A 13,329-nucleotide genomic window follows, 5' to 3' on the forward strand; every position below is an offset into this window, starting at 1 on the left:
GGAGAATCGCTTGAACCCCGGAGGCAGACGTTGCAGTGAGCCAAGATTGCGCCACTGCACTGCAACCTGAGTGACAGCGAGACTCCGTCTCGAAGGGAAAAAAAAGACTTTCAGGATGAATGAGAACGCGACAGACCCCAGCTGTGAGCGTTCAAAAAGCCCTCAGAGGGCAGAGCCAGAGAGGCTAAAAGGAAAACAGTGGAAGATACTGGGTGGGTCCCAGCACTGGTGGCATGGAGCACCCCAGGGTGGTGCAGGCAGGCACAGCCCACACACCCTACTGGTGAGACACACAGGACTTAACCCCTGCCGCATGGAACATGCACTCCCCCAGCCATGCAGGGACATGCTCCTGAGCCCACCGAGTCTGACCACCCCCAAGGCCACCAGACAGGTGTCCACAGATGTCACGTCTACAGTGGCGCAGACCTCAGCTCTGACCTGCAAGCGGTTCTCTCTGGCTGATTTCTAACACAGTGAAGGAAACTAGAAGCAGAATTAAACTCAGATACGAGGAAAGTAAAAGAACCATCCCGAGGCAAGCTCCTCCTGGAAATTTTTTTTTTTTTAAGACGGAGACTCGCTTTGTCACCCAGGCTGGAGTGCAGTGGTGCGATCTCAGCTCACTGCAGGCTCCGCCTCCCAGGTTCACGCCATTGCCCCAGCTGTTCTTCAACTCCTGGAGTCAAGCGGTCTTCCTGCCTCGGCCTGCCAAAGTGCTGGAATTACAGGCGTGAGCCACTGTGCCTGGACGACCTGAGCATTTTCTTTGTCCATGTTTATGTTACCCACATTTCTTAATCCCTTGATTCCTGTTCTGGCTTTGTTGCCTCCTTTCTCCTCAGTCCTTCGACAGGTCCCTTGATGGCACGGGGCTGGCTCTGGTTTTCCAGGTGTCGCCTTGTCCCAGCCACCTCCCACAGAGCTGCATGGCCAGGCTGGCTCTGGGCACAGGGACTCCCTGACAGGCATTGGGCAGCAGCCGGGGCAGCAGGAGGACCTGGGGACAGCTGGAGGTCCGGGGTTCCCTGGGCAGCCTTGGGGGCTGATGACCTGCCCTGGTGGGCAGCAGCAGGGAGCCACATGCACACATGCGTCCGCGGAAGCCGCAGGTTCCCAGAGCCGACTGTAGAGGGTGGGCAGCTCCTGGTGTGCTCTCAGGCAGGCCAGATGCAGAAGGTGCCATGCTCTCCCTAACCGTCCAACCCTCCCCCCCAGCTTCATCACATTTCGCTCCTGTGCCTACCTGGACAAGAAGCACACCATCTTTGGACGGTAAGGGAGGCGGCTGTGTGGAGCCTGGGGGTCAGTGGGCTAGGTGGGTTCCTTCCCCACCTGAGGCCTCCTCGCTGCCTTCTCTGTGGACCTGAGCCATGTGCCGTGCTGGCCGTCACTGCTGGGGGTTGAGGCTATGCAGAGCTGGGACGGAGGGTGCTCCCTGTGCCAGGGAAGTCTGGCTCTCCAGACCCACCGGGTTCAGGAGAGGAGGAAACTCGCCCCTGCGTGGCCTGGCCACTGCCCTGTCTCAGACCTGATGGCGCGACACTCACAAGCCTGGCCACGCCCAGCTCCCTTCACCCTCTAGTCCAGGGGTCTTTCCAGCATTGTGGGCCGCGTGGTCTCTTGACGCCCACCCAACTGTGTGGAAGCAGCACGAAACAAGGTGGATGCAGGTGATGCGGTTCTGGCCAAGTGGAACTCTATTACCAAACCAGTGGGGACAGCACAAGCCACATTTGTGACTCCTATTTTTCCTGTGGGTGGGGGAACCAAAAGAAAACCAGAAAAAAAACCCAGCTGGATATGCCCAGGGCCGTGGTCTGCTGACCCCGCCCTTGCCACTCCCTCTCATCACCTTCCTGGCTGCTGCCCGAGGACCACCAGGCCAGCCTCAGGGCTCTCAGCCCCTCTTCCCACATGCCTTGGGGCTCGGCCGTGAGGGTGCCCTCCTTGAGCGCATGCAGACCCGCCTCTGTCTCCCTGCTGCAGGGTGGTTGGGGGCTTTGACGTACTGACAGCCATGGAGAATGTGGAGAGTGACCCCAAAACTGACCGCCCTAAGGTCTGTGCCCAGGGAGGTGGGGCGTGGCGGCTGGGGGCCAGGCAGGCAAGGGGAGGACCTGCCGTGCACTGAGCCTCCTCTGCTGCTAGGAGGAGATCCGCATCGATGCCACTACGGTGTTCGTGGACCCCTATGAGGAGGCTGATGCCCAGGTGAGGGGGCACGATGCCACCACCTAGGAGGGTCTGGGCCAGCGCACCTTCCCACCCCAAGCCTAGCATCTGTCCTGCCCAAGGTGCTGCTAGTCAGCCTCCACCCTCTCGTGCCACAGATCGCCCAGGAGCGGAAGACACAGCTCGAGGCAGCCCCAGAGACCAAAGCGAAGAGCAGCCAGCCCGAGGCAGGGAGCCAGGGCCCCCAGACCTTCCGCCAGGGCGTGGGCAAGTACATCAACCCAGCAGCCACGTGAGTGCCGTGCGGCTGGCCTCCCTGTTTCTCATGGTGTTTCCTGGGGCTGACTGAGGTCTGAGGGTCAGATCCAGAGGGGCAAGAAAGCCACAGGCACTGGTCCTCGGCGTGGGCTTGTGCTATGTGGCCTCTGCAGCCGAGGGACTGCCTCTGAAGGCCTGGCCGGGGTCTCTGTGGGCGGAAGCCATCGAATTCAGGGGGACGTGGGAGCAGCAGGTGGGAGGGGTTGGGCCTATACAGGGAGGGCCGTATAGAGATACAGACAAGTCAGGAGGGGCCGAGGGAGGGTGTGGACTCCCAGCGGCTTCTTCTCTTCCCAGGAAGCGAGTGGCAGAGGAAGAGCCCTCAACCAGCGCCACTGTCCCCATGTCCAAGAAGAAGCCCAGTCGGGGTTTTGGGGACTTCAGCTCCTGGTAGCAGCAGGTTGGCCACTGTGGACCTTGGTGGGGTTGCAGGGCTGGGGGCCTGTGTCCACATCTCCATTTCCAGTCTTCTAGCCTGCCCTCTGCTGCCATCCAATAAATGGCTTACCTGCTGCTTGCATCCCCTTTCCTGGCCCCTGGGAGCCCACAGCCTCCCCACCCCTTAACCTGTTGCCAGTGGCCTTGGCCCTGTTTCCAGGACCTGGCCCAGCCAGAGCCCACTGCTGGGACCTCAAGAGCATAAGGTCTGCCCTACCCAGGCTGGCGCCCCAGGCCTCCAGTAGGCCAGGTTGGTGAGGAAGGACTGTGTCTCCACATTCTGGTTTCCTTTTTAAGACAGGGTCTTGCTCTGTTGCCCAGGCTCCAGTGCAGTGGTGTGATCATGGCTCACTGCAGCCTCAGCCTCCTGGGCTCAAGCAATCCTCCTGCCTCAGCCTCCCAAGTAGCTGGGACTACAGGTGTGCACCACCACGCCCAGCTGTATAAGTCTGGTTTTCTTACCCCTTCTTCTGTCATCTTCTCAGGGACAGCCTATTTATACAACCAGTGTGGTCCCCTGACCAACGCCATCACCTAGGACAAGTTTTCAGACCCCAGACCTACTGAGCCTGAGCCTCTGCAGGTGGGCTTCAGGGGCTGATGGCCGGTGCTGGACTGCAGCATTGACTTTCCTGCCGTACCCTGCCTGGGCTCTCGGGGCCCCACTTGCCTGCTCTGGCCATGTACTACCCGGGCTTCATCTCAAGCCTGTGTGGCTTCTCTCTGCCCCTATCAGAATCTTGAGGGGACCCACACCTGGTTGAGGCCAGTGTCTCTGGCTGTGAGAACAAGCAGTCCGTCTCCCCACCCTCCTGCTGAGAAGGTGGCCTTGCTGCTTTCAGGCCCGGCCATTGGGCTCCAAGACTCTGCTCCCTCCTGTCACTGACTCGGATGGCCTTGGGCCGGTTGCATCAGCATCTCCTAACGTAAAGACCCTCCCTCGACCCGATTTTTCTATTAAGTGTGCCCTGGCTCGCTTTTTCTTCTGTTTTCAGCCCGGGCCAGTGGTCAGTGTTCTCATGTCATGGACCCTCCTTCCCTCCTTCGCCTCTCGGGCTCCCTGTTGCCCTCAGGCCCCCCACTTCTAGTTCTTCACATTAAGCCCTAACTTAGGTCTTGTTCTTGGTTGTCTCATTTTTGTTGCCCCAAATCTTGAACCTGTCAGTCAGTTCCAGGCTGTACCTCTGCCCTTCCTTTTCTCCTCACTGATGTTGAAGCTGCAGGCCCGAGCCTTTTGTCTCCCTGGATGCCGGGTGGTGCCTCATCTGCATCTTTGCCTCACCCCGTCCACTGCCACAGGCTGCCTGATGACCGCTAGAGGCATGTCTGCCCCTTGTCACCCTGCTGCACACCAGCCTCTGGCTCTTCATCATGCTAAGAACAAGAACTGCACCACGGCTGACTCCGCCTCTTCTCCAGCCCATCCCTCTGCAGCCTGTCACCCCATCTGTGACTGTTGATCAGGCCCCTGGAGTGACTTTTGATGCCCTCAATGCCTCGCGCCAGGCACTGTCTTCAGCGAGGTCTGGTCTAGCCCTGGCAGGGGCTCACTTGTAAGAGGCTCAGACACCCAGCTGGGCCTGCACAGGAGGAGCGCAGCAGGACACAGTGACTGCCCAGGTGTCTACCCACCCGTAGGCCTCTGAGCCAGCGTCCAGGGTACGGATGTGGGTGGCGGGGGGGGGGGGGGTGAAAGCCTGACCAGGGAGGGAGAAGCAGGTTTGGAGAGGACCCTGTGGCCACCCTGGCTGGCCCTGACTGTATTCTCTGGCCACATTCAAATCCCCCCAATGGTGGGGGCAGAGAAGTAGGACCAGACCGCCCTTGGCTCCAGAGCTTGAAGAACCTAAGACAGCCCTCTGCTCTCAGGGGTGCCAGAGCGAGCCTGGGCTCAGCCTTCCGCATCAGGACATGGCCTCGTCCACTGAGAGCACAATTTAAACATTTGACATCAGAAGCTTTATTTGTAAACCTCACACAGATAAGGACCAAGGGCTGGCAGCGTGGCCAGAGGACAGGGGAAGTTGAAGGCCCCGTGCTTGAGCTTGGCAGTCCTGCTCCTTGCAGTGAAGCCACCGTGGGTGACCGTCCAGCCTCACCCAGTGGCCTGCACAGTGAGGGAAGGGCTTCAGGGCCATCTGCCCCTGGGGCAGGGGACAGGCCACCAAGGACCTTTGGCAAGTGAAGGTTTACATTTCTGTAGTTTGTTTTAGAGCTTAATTTGCAGGTTTTTAGCTATTAAAACCACTTGAATTTTTAACAACCTGATGAGGGCATCAGGTAAATTAAAGAATTTTGGGAAGATTCTTATTTCTGATTCTAATATCTGACAGATGCCATCAAGAATAAGCATTAAGGTATAAAAATACTGTGTGTGTAAAAAACAGTGCCAAACCACGTTCCTACAGCAAGTGCACTGTGCCATTTATAACCCTGACATCACCTCCCAAGGCTCTCAAGGAAGATTTGTTTTAAATAAATAGAAGTCCCAGATGATATTGTTCAGGAATTTTAGAGGGTGGTAGACATGGTCTTGTGAATAGCACTTCCCCTGTCGCCAGCTCATGGTCTAGTCATTTGGTTTAAAAATGAGCTTGCATTTTGCAGAAGCCCAATAACAACAAAAAAAGTGATAAAAGTTTTGTTGGTATAGGTTACAAAAAAAAAAAATACAAAATAAGTCATAAGAAAATTCATAAGACTAGTAAAAAATGTTCAATCGATGCCGTCAGGAAAGACAAAAACCAAAGTGCCCAAATCGAGGGAGCAGCGAACTCGCCCAACACACAGAACAGCTCTTAAATAGAACTTGAGTGTGTAAAACCACTCGGAAGAGTTTTAGAAGATTCTTCAATGTAAGTGAAACATCTTGAGTCACTCAGGACCTGGCTGTCCTCACACCCATAGCAGGCTGGGGCGGCACAAACCCCCAACTGTTTCCCCTAGTCCCCAGGGCATCCAAGGCTGGGTTCCCACATGGGAGAGGAATGAAGACTCGAAGGGAAGGGTCAGTTTAAAATAAGTTTTCAGTGAACAACTTCTTCCAGTCGGGAAGGTGTCTCGGCCTCTTCAGAGTCTCAGACAATTGACTGAAGCCACAGGCGTTGCTAACTTCATGTGCCAGCTCGTGGGCACCGCCTCTCCAGGCTTGAGACAAGGCAGCAAGAGCCCTGCAGCGTGCAGTGACCCCTGTGCTCTGGATGGCGGCACGCGAGCTCAGGAGGTCGGGATGTGCTGGGCCAGCCTGAACCCGTGAGGGAGACGAGCGCAGGGGTAAGGCAGCTTGCAGAGCCTTAGCTGGATGTGGAGGCTTACGAGACAGTACAAAAATTTCCTTCCTTTCCTAAGTGGAAGATGTGCTTTAAAGGAACTTCTGCCTTTGTCACTCCTGCTGAATTGATGCATCTCAGTGCCATGCCCACCAGGGCAGCAGCATGTCCCACATACCAAGGCTTGGGCCAAGAGATGGCACCCAAAGGCATGCTCTACGTGGGCAGTGAGCTCGAGTGGGCACAGCCCAGTGCCTGCATGGACCGTAGCTCTGGGTTTAGGAAGGGCTTAAGTCAGGGGAGGTGTGAAGCTGGACAGGTGGCCACGTTCTTACTGTCTGCCAGCTCGCACTCTTGCCCCTAGAGTAGCCTTGTCTGAAGGCAGCTTCAGAGCCACTCGCCAGGCTGAGAACTATCCAGGCTCAGTGCTCTCCTATCTGCTGCCCCTTGGCCTCCCCCAGTCTCCTGCCTGCCCTCTGTGCCCTAAGACAAGTTACTAAATGTTGAAAACCAAACTTATCTGGGAATGGTTTTTGACCTCCATCCTCTGCAAAGTGGCCTAAACCCTTATGGGGTGCCCACTCCTGGTGGAGGGCAGGTGGATGGGTGGATTGTAATTCATAATAAAATATGTGGCAGAAACACAGGCCTTAGGAGATTGCACAGGCCCTTCTATCAGTTCAAGTGAGAGGGACAGCACCGCGCAGGGACGGGCGATGCATCTAGCAGGCTTATGCACAAAGGCTAAACCTGTCTTGTTGCTTTAACCTTTTCTGAACAAATTTTCAACATTCTGGCAAAAGTCAAGTTTTGAAGTTTTTCCTGTGGGTTCTGGCCTCTTTCATATGCAAAAATAATTCTTTTCAAGTACATCCAGGGTAGAAAATGAAATCCGACTTTTACTCGGTCCAGTGTGTTACTCTATAACGACATGGACCGGCCCCTCAGCAACTGCCTGACACCTAAGTTGCTGTCACCGCTGAGGGCACAACCCCTGGTACCAGACCCTGTGAGGCTGTCGCCTCAGTAACGGCACCTCTGCAGGCCCCTGGGACAGCCTTCTCTAAGGGCCAGCTCACCTGCTTTCTAGATAAGGAATCTACTGGCTTAAATAAACAACATGTTCCACTAGACACATTTCTCAATTTAGAGTGTATCTAAAATGTCATCAGTGCTGGCCCCTGTTTCTGAACAGGCTAAAAACCAAAAATACCCTTAGTGTATAAGTCTGTTGACTGCCTCTGTAAGATTCTTAAATGAACACTGTACTTCAGTGGTTCATTTGAAAGAGGAATAGCCAATTTGAAGTTTTGCGAATTTTAAGAAAAAGAGTAGGGTGGAGGATGGGCTACAATACCTTTTCTCTAAAAAGGGGAATGGTGAGACTTACTATCTAAAGAGACCCTGTCCCTATGGTCTTCAGAGACTTAGTTTGGTTCTCTTTATTTTGAGACGGAGTCCTGCTCTGTCGCCAGGCTGGAGTGCAGTGGCACGATCTCGGCTCACTGCAACCTCCGCCTGCTGGGTTCAAGTGATTCTCCTGCATCAGCCTCCTGAGTAGGTGGGACTACAGGCGCCCGCCATCATACCCAGCTAATTTTTTTTTTTTTTTTTTTTTGAGATGAAGTCTCACTCTTGTGCCCCTGGAGTGCGATGGCGCGATCTCAGCTCACTGCAACCTCCGCCTCCCAGGTTCAAGTGATTCTCCTGCCTCAGCCTCCTGAGTAGCTAAGATTACAGGCAGCCACCACCATGCCCAGCTAATTTTTGTATTTTTAGTAGAGACGGGGTTTCCCCATGTTGGCCAGGCTGGTCTAGAACCCCTGACCTCAGGTGATCCACCCGCCTCAGCCTCCCAAAGTGCTGGGATTACAGGCGTGAGCCACCGCGCCCGGCCTCAGTTTGGTTTTCAACTGAACCTTAAAAAAGCAGAGCCCAACTATATTGAAGACAGGTGAAAGGAAAGTATTAACTAGGTGGGTAAGTCATCAGTTGGTTAATTCTTTCTCTAGAACTTGAGAAGTTAGAAGCGCATTGAAGATTTTCAGAAACAACCGTGTACGTGAACAGGACAGATCTGAGGGGACACCTTACCCACAGAGATGGCCGAGTGTGTCAAGAGCTATGCGCAGCTAGCCTTTGAGGTCAGAGGGCAGGAAAGGCTCCCACCGGCTGCTCCTACGTTTCCATTACATTCAGTTTCTTTCACAAAACAGCATTCGAAGGAGAAGGGAAAGTTCGCACTTTACTCCCAGCCATTGTCTTTGATCATGTGAGCAAGCTCAATGATGAATTTTCCTTCCTTATATTTCTGACTGCTCTCAAACGCATGCTCCTTGAAAAAGAAAAGGGAGATGAAGGTTTCAGGACAGAAGGTTTCACTTTTCAATTTCATCACTCTTTCGGCAAAAAAAAAAACCGCCCCAAGTCTATACTATTAACTATACCCAGGTGTTCCCTGAGCTGTGCACTCACCCAGCGCTGAAGGGTCTGTTCCAGGTGAGTCCACTGAGGCAGTGCAGGTTTACATTTGTTGAAAGTTTTTCATGTGCTCGCTTCGGCAGCACATACACTAAAAGGTTTTTCATTTGCTTGTTTTGAGATAGGGTCTCACTCTGTCGCCCAGGCTGGAATGCAGTGGTGTGGTCATAGCTCCCTGCAGCCTTGACCTCCGGGGCTCAAGTGATCCTTCCACCTCAGGCTCCCAAAGTGCTGGGATTACTTGTGGGACAGTGTGAATGCAGATCTGTTTATTGAAAATTTACTACGTGTGGGGCGATTTAAGAGGCTTGAAGAGATGCAAAAGACTACACTCCAGGAATTCTGTGCATAACTAGAGTGAAGGCAAATACAGGGAGAGTGACGAAGGCTGGCACAGTGGTGCACATCTGTAATCCCAGCACTTTGGGAGGCCAAGGCAGGAGGATGACTTGAGTCCAGGAGTTCGAGACAAGCCTACGCAACAAAAACTTAGCTGGGTGTGGTGTGCCTGTAATCCCAGCTACTTGGGAGGTTGAGGTGGGAGGACCGCTTCAACCCAGAAGGTCGAAGCTGCAATGAGCTGAGATCGACCAAGACCCTGTCTAAAAACAAAACAACAACAAAAAAACAGGATATCTGGAGAAGGCCCTGCATGGGAAGGAGTTAACATCTCTCCCACAGACACAGCCTCATCATTTTGTTTTGCTGAGTGTGTGGCCTGGTGCTAGGGACACAGAAGACCAAGATGGGATCCTGCCTACCCAAGCAGCAGCCCCAGGTGTGGCAGACACAGGAAGGACTGTGCCGGCAGGAAGCAGCGAGTGCAGCCATAGAGGGGAATGCAGTGTGGTGGCCATGCAGGGAAGGCAGGGGTTTCTGGAAGTGGGGCCCACAGATGGGTAAGGGGCTGACTGACCAGGGGGAAGGGCTGGGGATGCGTGCCAGTCTTGTGGAGCCCTTTTCCACCGTGTGAACTGTGGCCTTCCAAAGCTCACGAGGAATCTGGGAGACCAGAGATGATCAGGAATTCAGGAAAGAGGGAGAGCAGGTGGCCTGGACCCGGCGAACACCAGAGCCTGAATGGGAAAGCCTTCTTCAAAAAAGGCAGGCAGGCCGGGTGTGGTGGCTCAGGCCTGTAATCCCAGCACTTTGGGAGGCTGAGATGGGTGGATCACTTGAGGTCAGGAGTTTGAGACCATCTCAAAAACAAAAACAAGCCAGGGAAGGCATGGGAGCACCCACCAGATGGCAGATGGCCAGGGAGTCAAAACCATGGAATCTGCGGTGGCCTGGGGGAGGGGAGGACTCGGCCACAAAGGTCGGCCAGAGAGAGTGGAGCCTGGAAGAGAGACCTCAGGGCAGTGTGGAGGAGGGAAGCGGGGCAAGAGGGTGCAGGGCCTGAGGGCCCCAGGTTTGTTGGCTTTGGAGGCCAGATCAGCCACGTGGTAGAGAGAGAAGGGAACTAGAGGTGAAGGCTGGAGAGGAGGTGGGGACTGCGACCTTCAAATCAAGGTCTCCGGGGAAGAGGGATCTGGGCGGCTGCTCATGGGCAGCTCTCTGACTCTCACTCCAGCAGGTCTGGCGCTGAGGGGTCTTCCAGGCTTGTCCCTGACGGTGGGCACAGCCTCCCACAGTCCCCCGCAGCCCTCTCAGCCACCTCCCACACCCAGGCTCTGCTCAGGGGCGGAGGGCAGGCTGGGTGCAGACAGCCTGGCTTAGGAAGAAATGGGCCTGAACATGAGTTTTTGTTTTTTGTTTTGGGTCGGGGCCTCACTGTCACCCAGGCTGGAGGGCAGTGGTGAGGTCATGCCTCACTGGAGCCTGGACTGCCCGCCTCGGCTGAGGAGCTGGGGTTTCTGAAAGCGCTGTGACCAGTACCAGGGGCCACACTGCAGGGGGAGGTGTGGGTCAGTGGCAACTTAGTGGCACATCCCCTTGTGGCACGAGCATCCCTTAGAAACTGGCGGCACTCACGTATTTCCACCCGAGTGTGGTCTTGCAGTTCTCGCAGTAGATGTCGGCGACCGCATGCAGCCCGGTGAGAAGGACCCTCTCCTCTGCGGGGCCGCAGCCCACGTTCACCCTGAGGGGAAAGAGGGGCCACCGTGCTGCAGGCCCGGCCCACCCCTGACCAGGCCCTGCCCCTCAGCGGGCCCCGCCCCATTCCCCTAAGAGTTCCCCCAAAACAGGGAACCTCCCAGGAGCAGCATCCTGCCTCTCCCCACTCCCTGCCTGCCCCCACCATCAATGGGGAAGATCAGTGATGGGACAGGCTAGGGGCAAGATCCTTAGTGTGTTTCAGAAACTCCCAGGCGGGGGATGGTGGGTTCCTTCAGGACCCCTAACCAGGTGATTCTACACAGAGCGCTGTGTAGGTACCATCCAGGCCATCCCGGGGCCCACGCCGCCCCCCAGGCTGAACCAGGGTACTCACACAGAATTGAAGAGGTAGGCGCGTCCCTGGCTCCCCTGAAAGGACTGAAAGAAGAAGGTCCCGTGAGATTGGCTGCGAGTACTTTCTGGAACAAAGCGGTGCTGCCCAGAGCCAGGGGAGCCCAGCCCCGCGGCCAAAGTTCTGTTAGCTGCACCCGGACGGGTCACCAGGAGCAGACACTGGCGTCCCCCCTCCAGAACTCCACTTCTACTAACAATAGCCACTTAACGGAGCCGCAAGCTGTTTTTCAGTGTAGACGGTCAGGAAGTGGCTGATTCTGCTGCATCAACATTCTGCAAGTGACTATTATTGGAAATCATGGCAAAATCAGTTTTTAAATGGTGAGCTTCGTATGTCTGGACAACTCTACCTGATTAGAAGAGTTCTGAGAGGGGATCACGAATGATTTTCTCTACCTGAAAACCCACAGATCCTCAAAATGCTCTCCTCACCGCCTCTTCTGCAGCAGTTCAGATGCGCTCACTGTCAGATATTAGGCGCAGGGGGAAGTGTCCATACTTTCCCACTGAAATGTTTTAAAAGTCACAGCATGACTGAGTACGGTGGCTCACGCCTGTAACGCCAGCACTTTGGAAGGCTGAGGCGGGCGGATCACCTGAGGTCAGGAGTTTGAGACCAGCCTGGCCAACATGGTGAAATCCCACCTCTACTAAAAATACAAAAGTTAGCTGAGCGTGGTGGCGGGCACCAGTAACCCCAGCTACTTGGGTGGCTAAGACAGGAGAATCACTTGGACCTGGGAGGTGTAGGCTGCAGTGAGCCAAGATTGCGCCACTGCACTCCAGGCTGGGCAACAAGAGTGAAACTCTGTCTCAAAAAAAAAAAAAAAGTCACAGCACAAGATGACCTCTCACTTGGAGAAAGGCTCTTCCAGTGACATCTATCCCACCAGGAAAACACCACGCGCTGAGAAACCGCTCACGGTATATTCACGTATTCTAAGATGGCCAAGCGTGAAAGAGTCAGAATAGGGCATCTGCACCCCCGATGCACTCGGTCACACTCCACGACCTTTGACCTCGCAGGACAAATGGGAACGCCTGCTCCAGTGCCAGCCTCAAGTCTCGATCGACCTCAAACATAATCAAAGAAATGCAAACCAAATCAAAAATTTTGGGGGGAGGTGGGGTTTTTTTGAGATGGGAGTCTCACTTTGTCACTCAGGCTGGAGTGCAGTGACACCACCTGGACTCACTGTAGCCTCTGCCTCCAGGGTTCAAGCAATTCTCCTGCCTGAGCCTCTCCAGCAGCTAGGACTACAGGCACACATCACTAGGCCCAGCTAATTTTTGTATTTTTAGAGATAGGATATTTTAGAGATAGGGTTTCGCCATGTTGGCCAGGCTGGTCTTGAACTCCTGGCCTGAAGTGATCCGCCCACTTCGGCCTCCCAAAGTGTTGAGATTGCAGGTGTGAGCCAACGTGCCTGGCTTACATTACAGTTTATAACGGAGGCTGTCATGTAAAAATGTCTTAGGTCAGCTGGTAAGAGATGCTCACTCAATACCACTCCCACAAAGGAAACTGCATATGTCATACATGATGTACACCGTCAGATTTTCATATCTAAATTCCACTGGAAAGAAAAAAAGAAAGCAACATTTCTGTATAAAACAAAGATGGTTTTGTATTGGCAGGCGTGAACCACCGTGCCCAGCCCTTTTTGGGGGTTTTTGGTCTAACAAAGGCAAAAGGCTATGAGGAATGTGACTGAAACACGATTTGACAATATTGAACTGGAAAAGGCACATAGTATAGGAGCCAGCAGTCCCACTTCTAAGAATTTACTGTAAACAACAAACCAGCTTGAGTATATAAGGAAATGCAACAAGAATGGTCACAGGTTATAGTGTTCATAATTAGGAAAACAAATAACAACAACAAAAACGGGCTGAGGCAGGAGGACTGCTTGAGCTCAGTTCAGAGAGCCATGATTACACCACTGCACTCCAGCCTAGGGGACAGAGCAAGAAACTGCCTCTAAAAATATAAATGGGCCGGGCATGGTGGCGCATGCCTGTAATTCCAGCACTTTGGGAGGCCAAGGTGGGTGGATCACCTGAGGTCAGGATTTCAAGACCAGCCTGGCCAACATGGAGAAACCCTGTCTCTAATAAAAATACAAAAATTAGCTGGGCATGGTGGAGGGTGCCTGTATTCTCAGCCACTCAGGAGGCTGAGGCAGGAGAATCA

At 54.3% G+C, this 13,329-nt stretch overlaps 2 protein-coding genes across 3 annotated transcripts in view; one reads left to right on the plus strand and one right to left on the minus strand.

Annotated features, from left to right (window-relative positions):
* PPIL2 (peptidylprolyl isomerase (cyclophilin)-like 2) overlaps nucleotides 1-3,006 on the plus strand; it is a 44,056-nt gene extending 41,050 nt beyond the window's left edge. The window contains exons 20-24 of the mRNA XM_011947334.1: nucleotides 1,219-1,275; nucleotides 1,990-2,062; nucleotides 2,152-2,214; nucleotides 2,334-2,467; nucleotides 2,791-3,006. Coding sequence (XP_011802724.1) covers nucleotides 1,219-1,275; nucleotides 1,990-2,062; nucleotides 2,152-2,214; nucleotides 2,334-2,467; nucleotides 2,791-2,887 — 424 coding nt within the window. The 3' untranslated portion in view covers nucleotides 2,888-3,006. The remainder of the gene's footprint in view (nucleotides 1-1,218; nucleotides 1,276-1,989; nucleotides 2,063-2,151; nucleotides 2,215-2,333; nucleotides 2,468-2,790) is intronic.
* Nucleotides 3,007-4,867: 1,861 nt separating this feature from the next.
* YPEL1 (yippee-like 1 (Drosophila)) overlaps nucleotides 4,868-13,329 on the minus strand; it is a 34,917-nt gene continuing 26,455 nt past the window's right edge. The window contains exons 3-5 of one of the 2 annotated variants that reach the window (XM_011947320.1): nucleotides 11,116-11,159; nucleotides 10,656-10,764; nucleotides 4,868-8,535 (exon numbers count right to left, since the gene is read on the minus strand). In XM_011947320.1, the coding sequence (XP_011802710.1) occupies nucleotides 8,446-8,535; nucleotides 10,656-10,764; nucleotides 11,116-11,159 (243 nt within the window). In that variant the 3' untranslated portion in view covers nucleotides 4,868-8,445. The remainder of the gene's footprint in view (nucleotides 8,536-10,655; nucleotides 10,765-11,115; nucleotides 11,160-13,329) is intronic. The other variant, XM_011947321.1, reaches the window with a different exon arrangement.

Source organism: Colobus angolensis, unplaced genomic scaffold (assembly GCF_000951035.1).
Source record: "Colobus angolensis palliatus isolate OR3802 unplaced genomic scaffold, Cang.pa_1.0 Scaffold260, whole genome shotgun sequence".
NCBI classification, from domain to species: domain Eukaryota; kingdom Metazoa; phylum Chordata; class Mammalia; order Primates; family Cercopithecidae; genus Colobus; species Colobus angolensis.